The sequence below is a fragment of the Pagrus pagrus genome (genome assembly GCF_965226575.1).
Source record: "Pagrus pagrus genome assembly, chromosome: 19".
In the NCBI taxonomy this organism is placed as follows: Eukaryota; Metazoa; Chordata; class Actinopteri; order Spariformes; family Sparidae; genus Pagrus; species Pagrus pagrus.
In genome coordinates this window covers 15023147-15048277 of record NC_140203.1, presented here as the reverse complement: position 1 = coordinate 15048277, position 25131 = coordinate 15023147, and the positions used below count along the sequence as shown (strand labels likewise).

General features: G+C 43.3%; 1 protein-coding gene across 2 annotated transcripts in view; it reads right to left on the bottom strand.

Annotated features, from left to right (window-relative positions):
- Positions 1–25131, bottom strand: part of sh2d3ca (SH2 domain containing 3Ca) — a 57590-nt gene that overhangs the window by 27402 nt on the left and 5057 nt on the right. The window contains exon 4 of one of the 2 annotated variants that reach the window (XM_084383773.1): positions 23436–23475. In XM_084383773.1, coding sequence (XP_084239899.1) covers positions 23436–23475 — 40 coding nt within the window. Of the gene's footprint in view, positions 1–13178; positions 13718–23435; positions 23476–25131 lie in introns of those variants that run through there. The other variant, XM_084383774.1, reaches the window with a different exon arrangement.

Genomic DNA, 25131 nt, shown 5'->3' with positions numbered 1-25131 from the left:
TGGCACTACGGGGAAGAAGAAAAATATGTATGGTATGATTATGGGTGAACTGTCCCTTTAAAGCCTCGAAATTGACTGGTCTTGTCTGATTTTAGCCCCATTTCGCTCACAGCAACGCATTTCCTCTTTTTGTCTTTAATTGAAAGCAGAGCTGTTAGTGTCTATGACAACCAGGACCAGCTGGGACAGCTGAAAGACGCTCTGGGCAGTTTATTCACTGTGCCGGAAATACAAGTCCAACCTTTCATTTTGGCAGCTCAGAGAAGAGCTTGTGATTGGCGGGCGCAGAGGGTTGGGAGAATCATGAATGTCAGCTAACTGGAAAAAGGATTAATTTTAAAAACAGACCTCATCATGACAAATACGTGTAATTATAGCAGGTTAAATCAGCGTCCACTCACAATGACAAACACATCTGACCAGCATGGTCACAATACAACCACTCACTCACACTCACACACACACAGAAACACAATTACTCCCTAAGGGCTGTGCCACTCGCTGTCATTCTCTCCTCCATCCTCTGGGCTCAACCATTAATGGCTAATTTGCAGGCTTTTTGGGGTAAAAGGTCATCCCACTGATGGATGGAAGGTCTCAGGGCTCATCAATACTAACCTCCCTCCGTTAACACACACCCTCAAAAAGGCACACACACATATAGACTGAATTTAAACATAAATTGCTACGAATCAGACGGACGCACAGATGCGTGCACACACACACATCCAATCCTTACTTGCCATAAAACTGCAGGCCAGTACCATTACCATCCATACTGGCACCATCTATCCTCACGGTGACAGGTGCGAAGGGAAAACCACAAACCCACAATGCATTTCTCTGATGCAGTTAAACAGGAAGGGGACAAAAAGGGAGGAAGCAGCGGTTGAAGGACAGGGATTAGAAATGAGAGGTGGGGGTTGGTGAGGAGGAGGAAGAGGAGGGCCTCTGTTGATGAAAAATGAAAATAGAAATCTGGATCTCTCAACAAGATATTTATGCGCCCTCGTCTTGTAAATGTCTGTAACAATAACAGTCCAGATTGTGTGTTTCTTTTAAATTCTACTTTAAATTAAAAATGTGATTTTACTGACATATATTCCCTTAGTACTTCCTAAAACTTCGTCACAATATGCTTTTAATACTTCTGCTATTACTAATTCACTTTAATAAAGGCTGTGTGGTCTATGCTGCAGCTGTTGCCATGGATACACACGCATATGGTGACACAGCATCTAATTAATTAATCAATGACTGACAGCAGCGGATTAATCAGCTTTGCTGGCTGAAACACAGCCAAGAAGTCGAATATAAACAAACACCGACACTCTCAGACAAACACAACCACAGCTTTTGATGTTTTTTTTGTTTTTATTATTATACTTAAATTTAATTTAGTTGTGTGTGTTGAAGGATTAAGCTAAAGTCAGGATTCACTGCCCTGGAAATGGGACTCTCTGCATGTAGTGTAGGTGGGAAAACTACTACTGTTAACCGCAGGGCTCCAGGGTGCGACTATTTGGTCACACATGCACCCAAAAAATCTGTCAAGTGTGACTAAACACTTTCATTGGTCGCACCGGTGCGGCTGATATTCAGCAGGCCAGATGGTAAAAAAAAAAAATGCATAGAAAGATTTTTGTTTTTGAAATTTTTTGTTATTTATCATTATTATTATTATTATTCATTTAAGTGCGCCAGTGCAACCACTTTACAAAGTTAGTCTGGAGCCCTGAACAATGTCCAAAATGTGCTCTAACTGTCTTGTCAATATAAAGCTAGAGCCAGGAGAACGTTAGCTTTGCGTAGCACGAAGACTGGAAACAGGGGTGAAAAGCTAGGTCATGCCAACATTTCTATAAATCGGATAAAAGGACATTTTACAGCCACTAAAAATGGCAATCATATCATGTGCAGTCCATCTTATCTCAGTACTCAAGTTTTGACTGGACCCAAACAATAACACAATCAATTTCGCTGCATAAACTGATAAAAATAGTGCCATGACTGGGAAAATCATGATGCAAACACTAATTTTAGATGGAAGGTCACAGTAGGGAAGTGTCATAAACAAGTTTATCTGTAGCTTGGTCACGGTGACATCCTACTCCCTGCTGTGTCAGTACACACACACACACACAAACACACAATTCTGCCTAGTCACAGTACAAACAATGACCTATTGACTGGCCTTGGAGAGTGGACACACAAACACAAGCAGGAAGAGAGGATGATGATGTAGAGGTCAGACATAAAAGAGAGGTAAGATGTGAACGGTTTAAAGATAGAGAGGAAAAGAGCAAGAGGGAGAGCCAAAAAGTTACAGAGGGAGAAAGAAAAGGGGGAGAAAGGAGAGCGGTGACCGCACATGATGAGATGGAAATGAGGAGCGGTTTGATCCCATAGGTAGGCCACGGATGCATATCAATCAGTTTTATCTCCCTATTACCAGCACAAGTACACACACACACACAACCTTCCTCGTCACCTCCGATCATGCAGACCGTCAGAAAGAAGCACGCCCTAGAGCTGCGATGCCATTGGCCAGAAATGATGTCATCTCTTCCTGGAGGTAGAGCAGCGAGCTGAACAATTGGCTGGCAGAGGCAGACAGTGGGAGAGCACCGCTGAGGTATCAATTCCATTCATACACAGGCAGCAATGGAGCGTGTGTTTGTGCATGTGCATGTGTTTATGTGTGTCTGTGTGTTTGTGCGTGTGTGACCACTCCCCACTGAGGCATACAGGCGGACCTATTAGGGCCTTGTCCATCATTCAGAGACACAGACAGTACCTGCTGGGATGCTCCCTAATGGACGCTCTTTCTGTCGCATGCACGCACACACACATACAAACACACACACACACACACACACTGGAATTTCGTTCAAATGCACACTATCAAATATGCAAGTAATCAAGCATGCACACGCGCACACATACATACAGCTGATGGGGGTTGGGAGGGTTGAGATGGGTGTTGTCTCCCTGTTGTTACCGGGCTGTTGTCATGGTGATGCAGATGGAGCTTTTACTGCTAGCTGGGACTTTGCAATAAACTACACGCTCACACTGCACACACACGCACTCTTTTCACAGATGCGTGCACGTGCGCACCTTTCGAGAGCAGCACTGCCCTCGCAGCTTTCAAGCAACAAACAAAAATAGGAGGCAGAAAAGGGACTCGCCTTCAGTGCGCGTGAGCGTGCGCGCCAAGGTGTGAGTGTAAACACTCCCGGGAGACACACTAGACACGTTCCTCTAAGAGATGCTCATGGGAAATTAGCCTGTGATAGCCTGTTACAAAGTGCTGCGCATTCACTCTCCTTCTTCTCTTTCTCTCTTTCCTCCTTACATGTTTTTACACTCCCCTCCCCCCTCCAACCATCCACACCTCCCCCTCCTCCCCCCTTTTTTTAGAGTATGATGTCACTCGCAGGTTTGTAATTGCCAGACTGGCTGTTGGGATTTCTTCCAAGACTTCACGTGTGAACACAGGATGCAAACCAGCCCCGAGTCTCTTTTAAAAAAGCTGCAGTTGTGAGTTTATATGAAAAATCCACCAGGCTCACTATAGATAGATACAAATCCAGATATCCGCAGACTGAAAGCCACTTTACCAACCATGATAAAGCAATTTGAGATGTCCCGATACAGAAAATAATTGCCTTGCTGGAGGATGTTCTTTGCCTGTGCCTTGTCCATTACTCTCTTCTATCCGGACGCTTACATACCGGAAACATAATAACTGATATCTACTGTTCAATCGACTCTCCGTCACTCTAATCATTTTTTGCTAAAACCCAGAGATTATGCGCATGCATGAGTTAAATGTGTTCCAGCACACGATCCGAGTGTCCACGCTGCATGAATTCCATCTTATTAGCAGAAGTGCAATCTAATTTGAATTGAATCACAGCCAACAAAGCTATCAAATTTCAGTCAATTAAATCCATTTAATCTCTAATCAGTATCTGTATCTAGTTCACATTAACAACCCAATCTGCCTCCTTAATAACTAAAAAATGTTATCAGCACCTTCAGCGGAATGGCACTTTTATCTCCTGCATCTCTGGGAGGGAGCACCCGTGTTTAACTTGCAGCGCTGCAACAATCAGTCAACTCAAGAGACAGAAAATGATTTGAGAACATTTAAAAATCGTTTTATGTCTAACAAGGACAAATGCAAATGAATTGCAAATCAGGTGGAGGTGAAAACCTCCTTGGCAGAGGTAAAGAAATAAAAAATTGTCTAACAATTCATCGATTTAAAAATAATGCTATATTTTCTGATAAATCGACTGTCTAAAAATAAAAAAAAAGACATACTTGTCGCCCCATTTGTTGGACCCACCATGTGTAGGTATGTGCACATACATGACTGACTATCTGGGTGTGTATGTATGTGTGAGAGACAGCACGAGTGCCAGCAAGTGTGTTCATTGCCATTCTCAGCTGCTCTCTGCAAATCACCCAGAGACGCTCTAACAGCCCCGGGTCTTTTCTTCAAGAAAAATGATGCATTAAAAACTCCTCTGAGGTCTGCGGCCTTCTGTAAGTCAAACACACTCTGCCCAGTGGGATTTATTAGAAATTAGAACAGAGAGAAGCGGTGCCATGGAAAGCTGCAGAACCTTAACCTAAAGAAAAGGCAGTGTCCCTGTTAAAATGGACTGTGCGCTTGAATATTCAGCCCACAAAAACACATGAATAATTTGAAAATAAAACTTAAGTGTAGGGCTGGATGAAATAGTTGCCACAATATTGACATGGATATTTGTCATGATCAAACACATAATCACGATACAATTCAGCTGAAAGTAGATCAGTAATCTCCTTTAATAATTAAAGCACAGTTCGCCCCAAAATAAACATAATCATGTTTCTCTGTAGTGTCATTTATCCATCTATATTCAGTGTTTCCCACTGAATGGCTGTGTGCTTGTAGCAGTTAATTGATTGAGGAAGTATAAAATGCTAAAATGGGTTGCCAAATATACTTGGACGGCTGTTAATATACCTGATAAACTATATGTGTGGGAAACACTGATATTAATCGGTGTGAGTTGCCAAGTTTTGGAGATCTACTACACCCGCCTACCATATCACCATGCAGAAGGATGGGTCTATCTCTCGTCCATGAGTAGATGCACGCTTCCTGCTGCGTGGTGATGCAAAAAAAATGTAGTTCCTGCATGAAACTGATTACAAGAAGGTCTGTGGATTATCTTGAGTAACCCGATCATGATTTCTGGAAAGAGACATTGTTGTCTACTTCCATTATATTCGACAGAAGGCAGACATCAATACAGTTATATCTCCAAACTCACACCTAAACAATCAAGATGTGTGAATAGCAATACAGGTAAGAAGAAAAAAATGTACTTTTGATTTTGGGGTGAACTGTCCCTTTAACTAAATTTTGCCTGTTTTAATGTCTGAGACGGTGCTAAACATCCAGATTGCATCCATTATGTATCATTCCAAACCAGAAGGCCACTTTATGTATCAAGCAATGGGCATTAGAAGCACCAGAGCACAACTCCCCGCGCTGGGGCGGCTGTTTGTTTCATTTGGGAGAACTGAGCCTCTAAAGCCGCAGCCGCCTGCGATCCAATAGCCCCGGCGTCCTCCGAGGTCAGGTGAGGTCAAAGATGAGGAGGCCAAACAATTGGCAACCTCCTGCTCACAAATCCCATCACCATGCCACACTCCCTCTCAGCTGCGGCGTTCCCAGCATATGTGAGCGTGGTGTGCGTATGTGTGGATCCACAGGCATGTGTGATTTCTACAGTGGGAGAGACTTCAGAGGACTGATTCACACACACACACACACACACACATACTGTTCAGCCCTCCGTGTCAGTTCTGAAGGTTTGCGTGTAAAACTAACAGACACTCGATTTCATTCATCTTAGAACTCAACATTAGAGTTTGTGAATGAATGGAGCAGTTAGAGGAGTGAGGCGTGAGAGAGGAAGATAAGAAAATAAGGAGTAGAGCGGAAGATTATTCTTATTCTCGATCAATGATGAGCAAAGTGGATGCAATACATAAACTGCGTTAATGGGCGCTGCAATAAACCTGCGTTCATTGTGAAATTACACCTTTGAAATTACACCTCCATACAACAAGCCCAGGGACAATCAGTCTACCATCATTAGGATCCCTGCGAGGCGATGGCTGCTGTTATTTGGCATGTTTTACCCGGCTCACATAATCCACAGATTCAAACTAATCTGCCAAATTAAATAATAAAAAATCTGATTCTGTAAGCAGCACAAGAGAGAATTAAGCAGACTGCGATTGCAGGATTGTTCTATTGAGGCGAAAGCATGGAAAGATGAAAAAGCACAATGTAAATATTCTCAAAAGCAATTACTTAAAGCCGTACTTCTTAAACGTTGAGAGAGAAGACGATAATTATAACACTGAGATGAAGGGCGTTTTCATCTCTAACCTGCAGGCAGGTATTCTTTAGAATAATCTCTCTCCTCCACCAGCCACTGTTAAAGGACCATATGGGTTTATGTGCTTATGTTATTCTCTTTTAAAGCTTTCCTCGATCACGTCGAGAGAGAGAGAGCAGATGATTACATGAAGCACTGAGCTGGAAACCTCAGTGATCCTGGCCTGCAGCTAAGAGTCATGATACGAAGAGACCATTTTCGTTTTTTTGCATTTTCACTTGTTTGAACGTCGAAGCACATTATGCGCTCGAGTTTGCTGAACCATGAAGTGCCCCGAAGACACATTTCTACTCGACAGCCTGGCCATATTTATTTAAATTACAGTATTTATAACTGTTTTATTAATGCCACCACCTGCATGCTCTTGGGTCTATAAACTGATCTCATTTGAATGTGCAGAATTAACCTTGCATACGCGAACATTATTTGATATAAGGCTCAATGGACCATACGTCAACACGTCTGCTAATCCACATTTTATCTTTTAAAGGAATCAAAGTACTCTTTCTACCTTTTATACTAAGCTGCCTCATGGTGACCTGCAGCTGAAGGACCACTTAACTCTGAGTGTTCTCTCAACCTTCTCAGCCAAGATGGAGATTAAAAGAGAGCCCGAGCACAATGCATCAGAAGGACAAAGCACTGCTAAAGAATAAGATAGTAGTGAACTCTTTAGTATGCCGTTAAAGCCAACTTAATACTTCCTGTAGCTCCTTTAGTAAAAGCCTTCAAGCAAAGATGATATAGGCTTTGTTGCAATCTGGGCCTCAAGCCTCCAACACACAAAGGTAGGAAATACTTTCTCTTTGCATTAGTGCTGTCCGGGTACATGATCGTTCTGATATCGGAAACTGGATTGTAAAGGAAGAAAATGTATTTTTACTTGTGCAGTCTATGACAGTTCTCTCTCACATTCCAGGACAGGGGTTGCAGGATGCTATTGTAGCGCTGCAAAGCCTGTTAGGGAGGAGGCTGAGGTGGATGGTTGGGGCGTAAAAAGGATAATATTTTTTTCACTTTGGTGACTCGGATTCACATCCCGTCTCCCACAAGCAGTTGCAGAAATGTTTGTTTCTTTAAGCCATGACCACAATCTTTCCAGCGCAAATAGCCAAACCTCAACCACAGAGGTTTACTGAAATTTCGCTCCAAGGAATTGTCACCAAATCAAAGAGAGGTTGCAACTGTCAAACCAGCTCGTATAAAATAGTTAATCTGAAGAATTAATGATTGATTATGCCGTCTTAAACTAATCCTCCAGCTAATACCGAAACTATAATGCTTCAACATGTCCACTATCAACCAGAAACTAAACTGTACGATTCAATGCTGGGTATAATCCAGACATTACAACCAAAAGAAGATCTGAGAACGGAGAAATGTGACTGAAGAACAAAGTCACAGGATGGTCTGGGGCACTGCACACACGGTCATACACGCATGAAAAACACAGATATGTGGCTGTCACATACAAACACACATGCAGGATTGTTCCTCATTACTGCCAAAAACATCACAGAGCCCTAATGAGGATATAGACTCTGGAACAAGGCAATTTAAGCACACACACACACACACACACACACACACACACACATGCACAGCTGCCCTTCACACTATGAGCCTGAGGGTGTGACAGGCAGGCACGCCAGAAGAGGATTTGTGGTGAAAAGCTTTGGGGAGGAGGGCGAGAGGGAGAGAGAGATAGGAGGAGTGGAGAAGAGGGGATTACATGGTGAATATTTCAATACTAAAACACACCAATTGGCTTGGGCTCCCTTAGCCTGGACAGATAAATACACACACACACACACACACACACACACACACACACACACACACACACACACACACATAAAGGCATTAGTAAGGCCATATCTCCTACAGCTAGCTTAGCACTGACGTGGGGTGATGGGTAACGCTAATACGAAACCGCAGTTGCCCCCCTGGGGGATGTGACGGACAAGCTGATTGCTGGTTAACCTGCTGTGACCGACTGAGTGGACAAAAACCAACCGAGCTCTCTCTCCCTTTCAATTCAGAGAGAATGTAAAGCGCTCAACATCAGACATCAGTGAGAGTAGATCCAACAATGAAACAATATTTTGTTCCTGTAAAGCTAATAACCTCAGGGTGCTGACTGTGTAGAGACACACTGTATAGACGAGGCACTATAGAAAGAACATATTACCAATGGTATCAGTTCAGTCTCTGTTATTAAACTGCGACCTGCTCTGAGGAATAGAGAGAAGGCAAGACGCGCAGAAGGGACATCATTCCAATAAAGCTCGCCGGTTTAATATGTATGATGTATTTGCTGCTGGATTTCTTGACGAAATCATCCGGCTGCATTTAATAACTGGAGTCCTCTGGTGATCTAACCTCTTCATATCTCTACGGCTCAATATCTTTAGCTTTTACTCTTTTAAAACATGTGCAAATTTATCTGTGTTTACTGTCAATCAACAACAACAATCAATGATTCAAAACCCCAGGCAAAACTCTGATGGCACAGACACCAAAAGCCTGTGTTTTTACTTAGTTAGATGGACTCTGGTGCTTAATCAGCACCTCATTTGCATTTACTCCCCACATGTCTCTTCAGGTTCTATAAGTAGAAGATCCTCTGAGCCTTGCTGTCACAAGAGTCCCTCGTTGACTGTAAAATAAAGTGATCGGGACGTTTCTGCAGCAGGATGCACAACAACGTTTGGGTGCACAGGGGCATCGACTCAAGGTGAGAATTCCCTGGTAATTTTCAGTAAAAATCAGCAGAAACAAAAGCTTTATAGACTGTATTGTGATTTTATTAGGCGTGTAACGATTGTGACTTTAAATAAAAAAAATTGAACGCAGTGAGCATTCATTGCTGTCTGTGCTGGAGTTTGACACACTCGGAGGGACTTCATGGTGCATTCAGGTACATGTCTTAACCTATGAAATCTACATAGCTTAGCACGGCAAAGGGACATCGTGATGCGTTCAAGTGTACCACATAATGACAGTTGTCAGGGCATAAAAGTCTGAGGCTAACCATAGCATAGCCGCCAGTACTGTAGCTGTCCAACTCAATCTATGCTCTGAGAGGGAATCTTCTTTCAACAGCCCTTTCGCTTCCTTTCCAGCGATTTCCAAGATTTCCTTACATTGTATAAAAATGCTGTGTACTGAATTGCTGGGAATTTGTTTCCTCAAGCAGAAACTTGGTTAGCAGTGCATGGTACTGGAAGGCAGAGAGGTGCCATGTTGCGAGGTTGGAGGTCGACAAGCAATGTTCCAGATACAGCCGGGCTGCAGGAACGCTAAAGGACAGAGGGGCCGGCTGCTGGCTGGCATGACGGCCGCCACATGCTGGTCGGGTCAGCAGGGAACGAGGCTACAGATTCGAGTGGCACAGAGAGAGAGGGAGAGAGGGAGGGAGGAAGGAGGTGGAAGGAGGGGGAAAGTGGCTCGCAGAAAAAAAGGATTAACTTCAAAAACAATCAAATTGAAGGGGGGGGAGTGTAGTTCTGTGTATTTGTGTGTCCATGCATGTGTGTGTGTGTCTCTTTCTGGGGGCTCATGGGGGCTTTTACCGCTGCAGGAGTCCAGCGGACAGTTACATTGTCCCAGTTACAGAGATACGCTGGAAGCACTGGGTCGAATGCAGACACAATGGTTAAGCTTGATGTGTGTCTATATGTGTGTGTGTGTGTGTGTGTGTGAGCTCATAGTTAGCATACTGCAGTCTAGACCAGGGGATCAAGTGTAATCTCTGTCCACTGATACAGCTGATGAGCTGAGGTCACACATCACTGTCACTGTATCAACATCATCTCGGAGTGTCACTGCAATTTCATACGTCTGACCCATTTTGGCTGCGATTATGGTTACTTTACAACCATGTCTGTGCAGGAAGAGAAAACATAACGGCTAAAATGTTCTGTAGTGAAAGCAGTTTTTCCTTCTGTGGTTAGTGACCACTAACGACCTGCGTGAACAAGACGATCTGCAGTCATTAGTGGTGCAGGGAAAGCAAAGAGATTCACTGTGAGTAATTACGCTCACAGCATCGTGAAAAACAACATATTTTTAAATGTCTATTTTAGCTTTTGTGGGGAAAGTGTTACTGGAACACACCAGCCAGATGTTATCCTCTGGGTTTATCGTGAAGTATCTGGGATACGTCTTTATAATCTTATCTTATCAGAGACAAATGACAGATCATTAAGGATTAACGCTGAGCGGCAAATGTAAGAAAACACGGCCTCAGTGTGGGTAGTGACAGAGTAGTTGTAAAAACTGTGTTAAAAAGGACTCATTCAGAGGCCAAACGATATTGGATCTTTGACTTTGTCCCAAAATAAAGTTGAAAACATCTTGTTCCCATAGATTATACTGTCGATTTCACGACACCAACTGCTTTAACAGTTCAGTACAGAGTCCTGCTACATGAAGTCATCAGCTCATCCCACCAGAGCTCCTAAACAAATGTGAGTTCACTGTCTAATGTATGACTAACCTCACCTTTCTTGCTCATCATGTGCATTAGCATAATATCTTTAAGTGGTTTGTCTCCTCTCTATAATGTCTCTGATGTCAGTCAATCAGTCGGGCTCCACTTCTACTGCCACCGAATGGAGATATTCACTGGTTCCCCTGAGAGTTCACAGTTTCACACACAGGCCAGGCAGGAGAAATCCTCATGTTTTCAGATCAACAGTGGCTAAATCACAAGTTGCAGGTATATAAGAGAAAAGCAATACCAGTTTAAATACTCTATCAAATGGTTTTCCCCCTTGGAGGCACAGAAAAAGCATCATCATGACATTGAATGCGCAGAACAAGTAATGATTAAAGCATCACTTCTCTGTTTGGGTTACGTGACACAGTATTGTGCTTGACGAGCCATGTTTAATTAGAATGGATTCGGGGGGGATCAATATTAGTCTGCAGACGAAATCACACTGTTTGTAAACAACCCCAAGTTGCAGGGAATTAAGTCATTTATTTTATTTACAATAGAAATGCTCCCACTTAACTCCAACCATTCAGCAACTGCTAATTAATTTACCCCCCCTCGCCTGCTCACACACACACACATCCAGCTACCACAACCACCACTACACAGGAGCCCCATGACAGATTCAATTAAAACAACTTGAAACACTTCACTCAACACAAAAGCAGATGCCTTTAAAACATAGGAAGAAAGAGCTAAGACTCATTCTTTCTGTCCATGTCTTATAGGACGAACAATTGATTTCAGAACAACAAAACAACCGATGACGCCGACTATCTCAGTCAGTTGTCATACTGGACGAGGTGGGACACGCCAACACCTAACATCAGGATTACTGCCCTCGCAAACACAACTCTGTGGCTTTCTGCGCCATTTAGAGTAAAGAACATAATTATAACAACAGAGTCAGCTGCAAACAACGTGGCAGGGAGAAGAGAAGAGAAGAGAAGAGAAGAGAAGAGAAGAGAAGAGAAGAGAAGAGAAGAGAAGAGAAGAGAAGAGAAGAGAAGAGAAGAGAAGCTTTTACATGTTTGACTACAACCACTTCAGTCCAGCACTGTAACATAACCCCAGGCAATAACATCGTTTGGTTACTCATAGTACTATTTCCCATTATCTCATCTATTAACCAATCCCCTCTATGTATTCTCTTCTTTTATCATTTCTTTCTTTCTTCTCATTCAACTCCCACTAGGAAGTCTCATTTTTGGTCATATTCTACAACCTTAATGGTGCACTGAGAATGAAGAGACGGATCTTCATTGACTTGGCATTGATTTCTTATGCATATACAAACTAAACAAACACACTCTCTTCGTTTTCATGACTGAATAAACGGAATAAACAAACCGACCTTAAAGGACAACACAATTCCAAACCGTTTTACTTTTTACCCTTTTAGCTTCAAACAGTGTCTTGGGGACCTTATTTTCCTCTGAGAACAGCTTGTTTATTCGGTTATTATCTCAGTTTGTATTATTACCTCATTAACATTGTAAATATAAAAATTCAGAGTTTGAATTTCTTCTCCAAAACTACGTAGTGCCCCTGCAAAACAAACTTGATTTTGCTGCTCCCTGAAAAGTTGACATATTCAAAACACAAGCTTTTTGCCGAAGAGCATCAAAGAGCAGAGCGACAACAGACACAGAAACACACTGACACACACACAAAATATTCTGTCGGTGTCATTTTGTCCCGGGAATAAGGTCAGATATTAGGTTTCGAGCAGGAAGCCAGAATTAGACAAAAGTAAAACTGACACCGTACGCTCCACTCGACTGTACCCTTCACACACTCCCTCTCATACACAAGCCACAAACACACAAAACACACAATGCAATTTCTCTTTTCCCCTCTCCTCCCTCACCATTTCCCTCTATCTCCTTCCGATTCTACACAGTCCATCTGACACCCAAGTACTGTACAGTATCTATGATATCATCGGTCTGCCAGCTATGGAGCAGAGCAGGCTGACATCACCGGCTGCCGGGACAGGAGAGGAGCCAACAGTGGGCGCACACGGGATGAAACATGCAAACACACACGCACGTGCATGAAAAAATGCGCCAAATGTAAGGAAACTTGGATGGTGTGTGAGATCAGGACACGCATATGCCTGGTGATGACACGAAAGTACTTTGTTACACACCAGGAAGCACAGGCTCTCACATACACACACTCACACAAGGATGCTCACTCACCTGCACCTGCATGAAGGATCCCCGGTAGAAGCAGCACGCTGCAGCCGACAGGGCACTCCACAGACTACACCTCTCCGTCATGGTGGGCACACACCTTCCTCTGCTACCTTTTCCTTAAACCTCTTCCTCCTTTTCCTCTACTTCACCTCAGCCTCTTCTTCTCTCCTGTCCTCTTCTTCCTCTCCACCCCACCCAGGGTGTCCGATCTAAACCCCGGTCCCTGGGCTAAGCTTGTCCCACCCCTGCCAGCCTCCTTGCCTGGCTAACAGCCCCTCAACATAGTGCCACCACTACAAAACCCGGGCTACAAGCTAAACTGCTAACACACCACAGCTACAGCTTGCAAGCAGCTGCTGGTAACCACATCAGCTACTAGCTTACAAGCGAGCCACTAACAGCTGGTCCTTATAACAGCGAGTGATATTACAGCTCCTGACATCCCGGCTCCTTCTGCCCCGCACCGGCTTCTTGTCGCTTCTGCTCTCGCTGCTCTCTCCCTCTCACTGCACTTGCTGCACTTCACGCGGCTGCTAGGGATTACCTCATTGCTTGCTGATGAAAGGAGTGTGGGTGGGGGGAGGGCGGACCAGAGGGAGAGGGAGAGAGAGAGAGAGAGAGAGGGAGGGTGGGTGGGTGGGTTAGGTGGGAGGGATGGATGGATGGAGGGAGGGAGGTGAGGGGGGGGGTGAACGCTAGAAGGCACAGGCAGAGAGGAGAAGTGCTGTCGAATTGCAGGCAGAAAACCCCACCCACCCTCCCGACGACCCCCGCCTCAGCGCTGAGACAATGCTGACACGGGGGCGAGGGGGTGAGGAGGGGTTGGCGAGGGATGATGGAGGGAGTACAACATGGGGAAAGTGAGAAAAGATGGGTGGAGGGATAATTAAAAGATGAGATGATGAATGAAGAAGATGCTGGTGGAAGGAGAGAGAGGGGGAGGAGGGGGAGGAGGAGGAGGAGGAGGAGGAGGAGGAGGAGTGCAGCCTCCCAAAGGAATCTAACCTTTCTTTTGCCATGAAAGGAACCCAACAGGGGTCCCCTTACACACACACACACACACACACACACAAGCTTGAATGCAAATTCACACCTTTTATTCCACCTACAAGTCGACACACACACACACCACTACATATTACTAGAGGTAGCTGCAGAGCTTTTGGTTCCTGTGGTGGAATAATGGTGATAGAAATGTTATCTTTCTGTGTGTGTGTGTGTGTGTGTGTGTGTGTGTGTGTGTGTGTGTGTGTAGCTGAATATAATGATGTGCCTCTAAAAAGCCACGCAGACTGCAGCTAGACAGCTCATTATAAGCTGAAACACACAGGCAGGTGTTTCAAGGATAACACGGCGTGATATGCACCGGCCCATTTCACACACACACACACACACACAAATAGGGAAAAACACACACACACACACTGGCACACATACCGGCAGGCAGGGAGATGTCAGGAGGGGTGGGGCTCTGTCTCCCAGAGGGCCTGAGTGAGTGACATCATTGAGGACGCTTCACCATAGCAACACTGCGAGAGCCTTGACAGCATCCAAAATTCTGACACTGCATTTAGTCGGGTCTGCACCACTGCGGGGAGGTGTAACGTAAGAGGGAGACGTAGCCAGAGAAGGAGAGGAATGTGCAACGCATCAGGTCACAAAAATACCACAGCCCTCCTTTTCTTACTTTGTCTCTGCGGCACACAAACATCAGATGATGCGAGTAATCACTTTGCTAATCTGCCTCTTGAATGCATGCTAGTGGGTCAAGGGCGGAAGGGAGAAAAGGCCGCCAGATAAGGAGCCACAAGACACAGGATGGATTCATTAACTGCAGCATCTCCTCTTAATGTAATCTCAAACCATCCAGCGCTGGATTAGACAGATTACACAGCAGGGACACAAATAATCTCATAAGAGGGGCCCTGTGCTTTCCTTCCCTCAATCCTCTGTAATACCATGCCAAAACAATCACAACGTACAGCGTGTTACATCTGGCCACTGTGCCACACACACACATGACCCAAAATGCATGCTGGGGGGAAAACACATGTGACAATATGATGGATGCAGAGTTTAAAACACAGATGTGGGGCGAGGGCTATGAGCACGGCATTAAAATTGGCAATATTAGAGGTGCACTTCCCACTCGGACAGGTCATAATGAAAATGTATCGCTGTGTAAGGCGCATTAGCTTGGAGCCGTGCCGCAAAACAATACTTTTTAAAAGAATATAGTTTTTATATCATACCTTCAACTATTTTTGGTTTGTGTAAGTGAAACAAGAGGAGCACGTCCCCTCACTGTTTTGAAGCAACGCTCTCGCTCGTGTTTCCACATGTCATGCCGCATCCTCAGATGAATTAAGTCAAACAGATATCAAAAGGCTGCTGTGGGGAGCTGCGACAATAAAGCAAAGCAACACGATCACCCAAACTGAGTCACAACGTCTTCTTTGAAAATACTCGATACAGAATAAAAACATGATATAACACTCAAGGGTTGATATCCTGGTGCAACAGCAACTCGCTATTTTTACTCCTGTTTCCCTTCCATCTTTTACTCTTAGACTAGGAAGAACTACGTCTTGATACATCGAGGGGTGGCAATGTGATGATCTTTTGCCCGGGAGCTGTCTTGAAGGTGTCTGCTGCCCTCTTACTTCTGTTTCCAATCTTCACATACTCTCATTGACTAGCAGATCCGTGTTATGTGAACAAACCTTCCTTGGGCGACTATTGTGAATGATGCTACATGAGTTGGAACATGGCGGATGAGAAGCTTGTCCAAGTCAGGCTATCGTCTACAGGGCGTTTCAAAGATGAGAAAAAAAGGAATGCATCTCAGATTATAGATTGTGATTGCAGTTAAATAGATTGTTATATTGTTATTTTCTGATCACCAACCTCTAATATGTGCTATTATATATATTAATATATATAATGGTATGACCAGTTTATTATTATCCATATTGCAACCAACCTGACAGTCCACAGATACAGTCATACTGTACATCATCATGACAAACATGCATCAACATATCACATTTTGTTACAGACTTCATTATGGATCTGTATCTGGCAGTGAATCATAATGCACACCTTCACTGCTCCATATCACTTCAGGTGCTTGAATGTAACAGACTGACCTCTCCACAGGTTGAAAGAAAAATGGTTGTAACTTTTTGCCATTTTGTGCCTTTGGGAAGCCTAAAGAGACTCATACTTCAGTGTCGTGTACACTCCATTACCCTGATTGTCTCCCTTGCCCTTTTTCTTTTATTGCCTCAACCTTACTTTGTTTCCACAATTGCTCCCCTTTAAATTCTTTCACATCTTCCGTTACTCCTCGAAGCATTTCTGTCAGAAAACGTGCATACAGGTACCCCTTCCTCCATTTTCTTCACGTTCTTTACCTGCTGCCTCTTCTCCATTACTCCTGCTGTTATCCATTCTTTGAACCGATCCTCAGCATTCCCTCAACTCCCTCTATGCTCTATCGAACCCAGCCTTTCTCCAACTCTTCTTATCACCGTGCTCCTCCCCTCATCTCTCCCTCCTTATCCAGACCTCTCATCACCAGCCTAACCTCCTCCTCGCTCTGATCCCTGTCTTTGCCTCCCGTCTCTCCTCTGTCCTTCCCTTCTCCTCCACGGCCATCCCTCCACCTTCCCCTCCTTGCCAGACCTCTATCTCTACATCTCCTCCCCTGCTTGGAGGCGGTCTCCAGTTAAATATTAATTAGTGAGCCCCATCCCGCAGGCTGATAGGGAGCACAATGGAGAATCCCTGCATGTGCCTGCAAGCATCCCACTAATGAAAGGAGTGTGTGTGTGTGTGTGCGAGAGAGAGAGAGAGACACACGGAGATAGAGTGTAAGAGAGTAAAATGTGTGTTTGTGCATGTGTGTGAGAGATGAAAAGAGACACAGAGGGAAGATTAGATGAACACACATATCTTTATGTGTGTCTATGTGTGCACACGTGCGCGTCTAAAAACAAAGGCCGGGCTCCGTTGGGGGTTAGGACGGTACAGCTAATGATCTGTGTGTGTGTGTGCGTGTGTTTGATTGTCATCAGTGTGTTTTCACAGGACAGACCCCATTCACCGACTGGTTAATCCGTATCGAACCAGCAGATATGTGTTTCAAAGCCCGTTTGAAGCATCAGTCTGCAATAATGATGCAGCGAGAGGAAGAGGACTGCTGGAAGAGCTGTGACTTTGTCCACACAGACGTGTTAAAAAAAGATTCATTTAGGTGTGAAATAGCGCAATTAAAAATCAGCTGTCCTGCTTTAATCGCATTAAAATGAGTTAACCTTAGACGAGTGTGTTGCTGGAGCAACTAGACTCGTCTTTAGCGTGAAGAAAGCAGTGTGTAATACTGTTTCAGAGAGATCAATGTGTCATTATTCTCTACCTCGGGTATTTCTTCGTGGCACGAGCGTGTCGACCTTGAAGAAGGTGGACAAAACGACTGAAATACCTGAGAATAGAATAGCTCTGCCTTGAATATCAGAGCCTTTTTCTCTCTGATACTCAAAGGAGTTGTGTTTTGTGAGGTTGCAGTTTGCGTCTTTCAGTCTCGTGGCCACTGGTCCTGTTTGTTAATGCAGCTTTCCTGTATTTCACATGCAATATTAGGATTTTTGAGACTCCTTCTTTACCGTATCACATATTATTTCAGTGTTTTATCACTTTGGCACCAGGACTTCAGGCACTGTACTGTAAATCATCATTACAAAGACAGCTATACAATGAGTCGTATTAAGCTGAAAACCAATTAGCAAAGTGTGCTTGCTGATAGTCAGCGCTTTTAGTCGCACAAAACTTCAGGGATGACAATATCGTACAGTCCACTACTTTGATTCAGACTGAGCTATCTCAACAACTGCCGGACACATTAAGTAGATAATCATGGCGCCCAAAGGACAATTCCTTCTGACTTTGGTAATCCTCTAGCACCTTCCTCTACAGTAAAAGTATTCACCTCTTCAGTGAAATACCTGAACATTAACTATGGCAGATCAACTACCACCAAAATTTGTAACAGACATTCATGGTCTCCAGAGGATGAAGCCAACTGACTTTGATGATCACCTGACTTTTCGTCAAGGCTACCATGAGATTAGTCTAACATAGTCTCAATAGAGACTTTGGCTGACAAAGGCAGCTAACTTCCAGTTTAGCGTCCGGCTAACTTCAATAGAGATTATATGATTTCATCTTTGCGGCTCATCTAGACTTTTCAAATTTGATCGAACTCAGTGGCTCAAATCATGACTTTGTGGGCCGCTGCTTTCACAATATAAGCTTATGGGGAAAAGTCTTTTTGGGCCCTAGTGCATCACGAGACGTTGTAATGACACGGTTTGGCCACTACAAAAATTGTCTTCAAAGCCTGTTCCTGGGAGCTTGGTACCATTAGCAGCCAGGGTAAGGGTAGCCTAACTTGCCATTTTCAGGGCGCTGGCTGCTAGCTCTGAAGTTGTTGCTGCTGTTTCCTGTAGAGACAGGGATTTTGAGAACACTAACAAGCAGTTAGCAAAAGGGAGGAGAATGCTGACTGATACCCCTAGTTTATACCCACAGATGACCCATGGAAGACTCTATCCTCTATCTAGGGTCAAATCCAAGTCATATTTTCAGATGACTATGTGCAGTAAAAAGATGTATTGCATATCTGGGACCTTTTTTTTTTCTTTGGTGACCTAAATAATCTTATTTATATAATGATCCAGGATAGAAACAGCCTTCCAGTTTACACTCTGTATGAACTTTGTGTGAGTCTGTGCCAGTGAAGGAACAGTAACTGACGACTTTCCAGGGGTGTGTGACTGAGGGCCTGACAGTTTACACCCCCTCTCATTTACAGAGGCGCCACAATAATTCAATCTACTGTAATAGTCACACACACACACGCACACACACACAGGCTTACGAACATGCGCCCACAGGGCACTGCCTTGATTTAATCAGGCAGCGCACAGACGCATCCAGATTTTGGAAATTCAAACCATTCGCATAATCAAACATGCAATAACGCACAGACACACAGCTGAGCCCCTTCACACACACACACACACACACACACACACACACACACACACACACTGATTTTTGTGTCGTGTGCCAGATATACGTTAATAAACCTTATATGAACCAACCCCCTCCTGCCTCTCCTGTCAAAGCAGCACCAAACCACTAAATGGGAGAGGAGACAAAGCAGGGCTGGGCTGCAGGCGAAAACAAACGCACACAATCACAGAACAAGCAGCCACACACACTCAAACTGAGAGATTAGCTGCTTAATAAAACAGCGTGGTCAGGCCTGTTTTTTTTTTTCTTTTTGAACCAACCCAAACCCTTTTAAAACAGTTTTTTACATCTTTCACGAAAAGTCACGAAAACAAAACAGTAGCTATTGCTTGACCAGGCGTGCGTCCACGTGAAATATTAATAATGATGGATAATTTAATGATAAAGTCTGAAAGATGAATATATTCCCCTCAACGCTTCATGCTTTTTTCTCACTGATTGCTTATTTTCTTTGAGCATATTCAGATCATCTCAGCGTGTCTGTCTTTGTCTCCTTTTCATTATCACATTTATTTTTGCTAATATGTATTTGAGTCAAAAAGTGTACACGTGTCTGAGCGTGCACACGTGACACACCGGGGGGGGGGGCTTGGGGGGAAGACTCACTGGCCTGGTCTCTACCATTATAACAGGGAACACTAAGGCCTCCTCCTGATTTAAACATCAGCTGTCATAAATGTTTCAGAGAAATGGAAGGAGATGGAGGGATTGCTGGCAGCTTTCACCGGGTGGGTGGGGCAGTGGGTGGTGATGGGAGGGGCTGTTGTGGCGAGAGAGGGAAAGCAGAAACAAATTTGGGTGACAAAACACGGATGAGGTTTGAAAAAACGCAGACAGTTGGTGTTTGAAGACAAAAGTACCAGTTAAAGGGGCAGCCTATAGTGCGAGTTAAAAATAAATGGAACCATGCCGCTAAATTATAAGAACAGTAATCGCAACGCTCAGTTTGAACTAATCACTCACAAATTGATTGACAGGCCTTTTAACACAGCTGAGTTTCTACACAGTGTTTTATGGCAGAGGTGGGTCACCTCGCCTGAAATAAAGACCACATCACTAACTTCATAAAAATTTCATACACTTTTGTGAAATAATACATAAACCTTCAGGGACAAAGAGCAGAGACACTGTCACCCCATTTGTACCTGGTATTACAGGTCCCATGTTGTAGAAAGTGAGATTTCCATGTCATTTTTTATTATAAAGCAGGTCTAGGTGCTATATAATACTGTTAAAGTGTCAAAAATGTTCGATCCACAGACAGCCCGAGTTCTGTATATTTAAACTGTGCCTTCAAGACGTCTGTAAGACTGTAATGTCACAACTATACAGTCACCTCCCTCAGCAAAGTCCCAAATACGGCTGTGGTTGCAAAAACGCTGGCATTGCTGATGCAGAAACACAGTAGGCAGCGCCTGCTCTGGCCTGTGAGAGCTGACCAGTCAAAGTAAAGCAGGCTTTTCGGGAGGGGGCCTTAAAAAGACAGGCACTAAGATGGAGTGTTCATACAGAGGGTGAATAGAGGTGTTGTAGCAATGGACGGTACAAGAAAAATAACGTGTTGTTTTTGTTTTAAAGCATGTAAATATATTTTAGTAGACACACAAAATAAAAGTATGAACCTGGATACATAATCCGGATAAGGAAAAAACACATAATAATGTAAGGTGTAAATGCATCATAATCGGATTGTGACCGGATCAGCCTGACCACATCAAGAGGTAGTCTGGCTTTCATTGTGTTCTGGCACCAGTGCACAACATAACATACAGATGTTTGTTTATAGCTAACATAAAATATAAGCTGTTGTTCAAAGTCAGGGCAAGAGAGCAAAAGAGAATTAATGATTATAAGCCTATTCATTAAGTGCCAGAAGATGTTTTATTCAACAGAAATGAATGACAAATAAAAGCAAACTGGGTGGAAATTAATGATTTAGTTTAACAAATAACTGCGTGGGCGACGGTGTGCATTGTACTCATCTGTGCAGCTGATCTGCTATTAACAAAGAACATAATTTAGGCCCCATCTAGTCACAGAATAGCCACAAGCTGGCACTATAACGCTCCAGTCAAGGGCTGGGCGATATAACATCTTCACAAAAGCACTTCATAAATGCTAGGACTGGGCAACAAAATCAAATATCACACTATTTTTGACGAAATGCCACAATGTCGATCGATTTAACCCCATTGTAGGGATTACTATTGGTACCTTCACAAAATATTAAGGAAGGAATATGAAGGAATAACTCGATGCTTTTCAGGAATTAGGACGGGGAACAAAAAGTCAACATAACTGTGCGCAAAAGTGCGTCTGTGGCTGATTTGCCGTCATTTCAAATTACTCACACACAGGTTTTGCAATGTAAGACAAACCAGCCCCAGACTCCCTTAAAACAGTTTTATTGAGTTAAGGGAACCATTTTTTTGGATGGCTCACCACTAACACTGCTGAACAACAGCTGAATGAAGTGTATAAATGTTTTCTGATGCTATTAAAGTTTTGTTTACGCCAGTTATGTTTATATACACGGCGGTAAAACAAGTCTGTATTCTCAATTATGAGAAACTTGCAAAAAATACAGACATCTGTATTCAAACCCTTTGATTAAATCTGTAATCAAAATTTATGAGGTCACAAACTATTTACATGCTGCCTCCAACATTCTAACAAGGGAGGCATTGATGTGGGATTTAACTATAGTCAGTTTGTTGTGGTCGGGGCGAGTCGGATTTATTTGTTTGACAAAAGGAATGCAGGTCAGGGTCATACGAGAGGGCTTTTACCACCTTGCCTGTGATGTAAAATCAATAAATAAACAGATCCCAAGAGCTCGACAGCTCCCTTTAGTCTTTTCCTTCCCTCCTTCCTTTTCTTCTTTCCTTTTCCACTACACTTTCTCGCTCTCACTTCCCACTTTTGCTCTTCACGTGTTGGTGTTACACATTATGCATGAAGCCCTATCATCAATAACCAAGGTCATGAAACAGCTCCGCATGCTTCACAACTCGAGTGTATGGCCCCACCTACTGGCTGCAGCGCACACTGACAGCGCTGACATTAGCACCCCCTCACTCCGAATTCAATTAGCTAAATGGCAGACTGAATTAGGTTAAATGCAGAGTGAGCCTGCTGAAATGAGCATAACTGTTGAAGACTAGGGGCTAATAATGAGCCACAATTACCTCTGAGCGCCCACAATAAAAAATCTAATTCAATAATGTGGGAGAGAGACGGGCAAATTCAAACCGAGATGCTCGTGCAGGCCGAAAAACTACAACTCATATCTGCTGGCATCTCAGGTATTACATGTGTGTCATGGACAGAAAGAGACAGAGTGATGAGACAGTAAAAATTCTAGATTATTATGGCAGTAAGAGGCTGAAAAGTGCACATTAAAGGGACAGTTCAGCCTAAAATCGATAAGACATTTTTCCTCCTACATGTCAGGCTATGTGTCCGTCTTGCGTGAGTTTTGGAGGCATGGCTGTAGAGATGTCTGCCTTCTCTAGAATATAATTAAACTAGTAGGCACTCGGCTTGTTGAGCTCAAAGCGCCAAAAGAATACATTTGGATAACTCAGCAGCAATAGACCGCATTCACACAGCGTCCATTTTCCTCTGACATCACAGTCAGGGTGGGAGGCTCGAATGTCATAATGCGTTCTTCCAGGTTTCAAGTCGTATAAATGTAGAAAATCTAACAAATTGTCATCATTTCACTGCCTTCTGATTGATCAGCAACTGAAAAGAGAGTGCAAAATGAAAATCCAGAGGGCCATCAGGCCATATTTCAAGGTAGAATAACATATTTGATAGCCCGTTATGTACATACATGTACAAAAAGCTAACAGCTAGCTAATGTTAGCTGTATTTTACAAATGTATTTATTTATTTTTTTTTTTTTTAATCTATTTTGGCTCTTTGAACACCACAAGCAGAGTATCATTTAGTTCCATTATAATCAAGACAGGGCAGACATCTCTACAGCTGACATCTCAAAAACTTGGCATATTCACACCAAAACAATCTAGATGGATAAATAGCACTACAGGTAAGATTTGAAATGTGTGTTTTTGATTTTGTAGAGAATGGTCCCTTTAGTCTGTACAGTAGTAGAAGAGGACAGGACAAGGACACACAGAGATGCACACTTACCTGGACGTATTCTGCCTGGCTCTGCACTGGCTCCATGTGGCTGAAGAAACAAGAAGCAAAAGGAGATGAAACAGGCGAAATGTTCGGTGATGTCTGAGCAGGAAAAAGGCTGTAACCCTCTACACACACTCATGGACTTTTTTGTTTGATCTGGTCTTGTAACAGGTGCAGTGCATGTTACCACAGACAAGAGGCATGTCTGTATTCCCATGACCCGCTCCAGTGACTAACATGCTGTTTCAGTTGAGCTTCGTGGAAAAAAAACAGACAGGAAACAAACCCCAAGTGAGAAACCAAGATGGGTGAATATGGAGCTGGCCTCTAAAACCTCTCGGGCACCATAACTCTCACTTTAATGCTCATGATGGATCTGTATCAAGTGTCAAAAACCCCGCTGTGCTGAAGTCTTGGGAGCCATGCTGCGGGTTCTTGCCGTGCAGCTTTGTGATACGGAGCGAGCATGAGCTAAAGGGGCAATTACACTCCCAGACAAGCTTCAAGATCAATCAGAGCAGCTCCCAACTGCACGATGGGTCTCGTAGGGCCCAGAGCGAAGCCGTGTTACACATGACCACGGAGAGGCCAGATCAAAGGGTCCCATCATGGTAGTGGGCTCGGGAATGTTAATAGGTCCCACGGCAGAGGAGCTCTACATTCCCCTCCCAAGCTGCTCCTGTGCTTAAGCCTTGTGAAAAAAAAAACAGCTGAACAAATGTGAAATATTCCCCTCCATCATTTGCACTGATAACGTCATTTATTGAAAAGAATGCCACTGAGTCAGCTTTGGATTATTAATAATAATAAATATTCTAGATGCAGAAACAATTGCTCCACATAATCTTGTGCAAACTCCCTTGCAGCTGTTTGATTACTGCAGTAAGCCGATCCTTTTTTTCAATTGTTAAATAACTTTTCCGACAAAAACAAGAAAGTTTTTGAATTTGTTGCAACTGACTATAAGCAGCAGAGCAAACTACAGGGGCTGTATGAAACATTCACACTTATCCTGAAACTCTTGAACTTACATTGTATGAGCTGACTGTTATATTTGACTTTACTTCTATTATTAGCAGCGCAAAATGGAGGAAGATGTGCAGACATGCTAGGGATAGGAGGAGGACATATAAATAAATCAAGCATGACTATAAATTGGCTTTAAGATGTGCAATATCTGAAACTAAAATGATCAAAAGAATGTGAAGAAATGACAGTTTTGACGCTACATAAACAGAATACAGTTAGCGATATGCTTTCCCTATGCTTTCATTAAATAATTTAACGAGTATTTTTATTGCCAGTTAATCAGCAGGTTATTTTCTTTCAGTTATTAGCTTTGTCTTATAAAATGTCTAATAGTAAAAAATGCTTCACAAAATGTAACAAGGCAATGTATTTATATATCTTGTTTCATCTGACAAACGATATGCAGCGTAACGTAGAGCAGTGTAAGGTAGAGCCCAACCTGTTGGCTGACACCGGCACGTCACAGACATAGCTGTATCGCGTATATGTTGTCCAATATGAACTGATATGAAAACTTTTTTTAAAGAACAAAATGCACAAGAAAATGTTTAGGGTAATTTATAGTTATTAAATGCTCACAAATGTTTACTGTTTTAGTGCACTGATGTCATTTCAGACAATAAAGTCTGTTGTTAAACTGTAAATTCTCCTGCCTCTGTTACACATCTTTGTG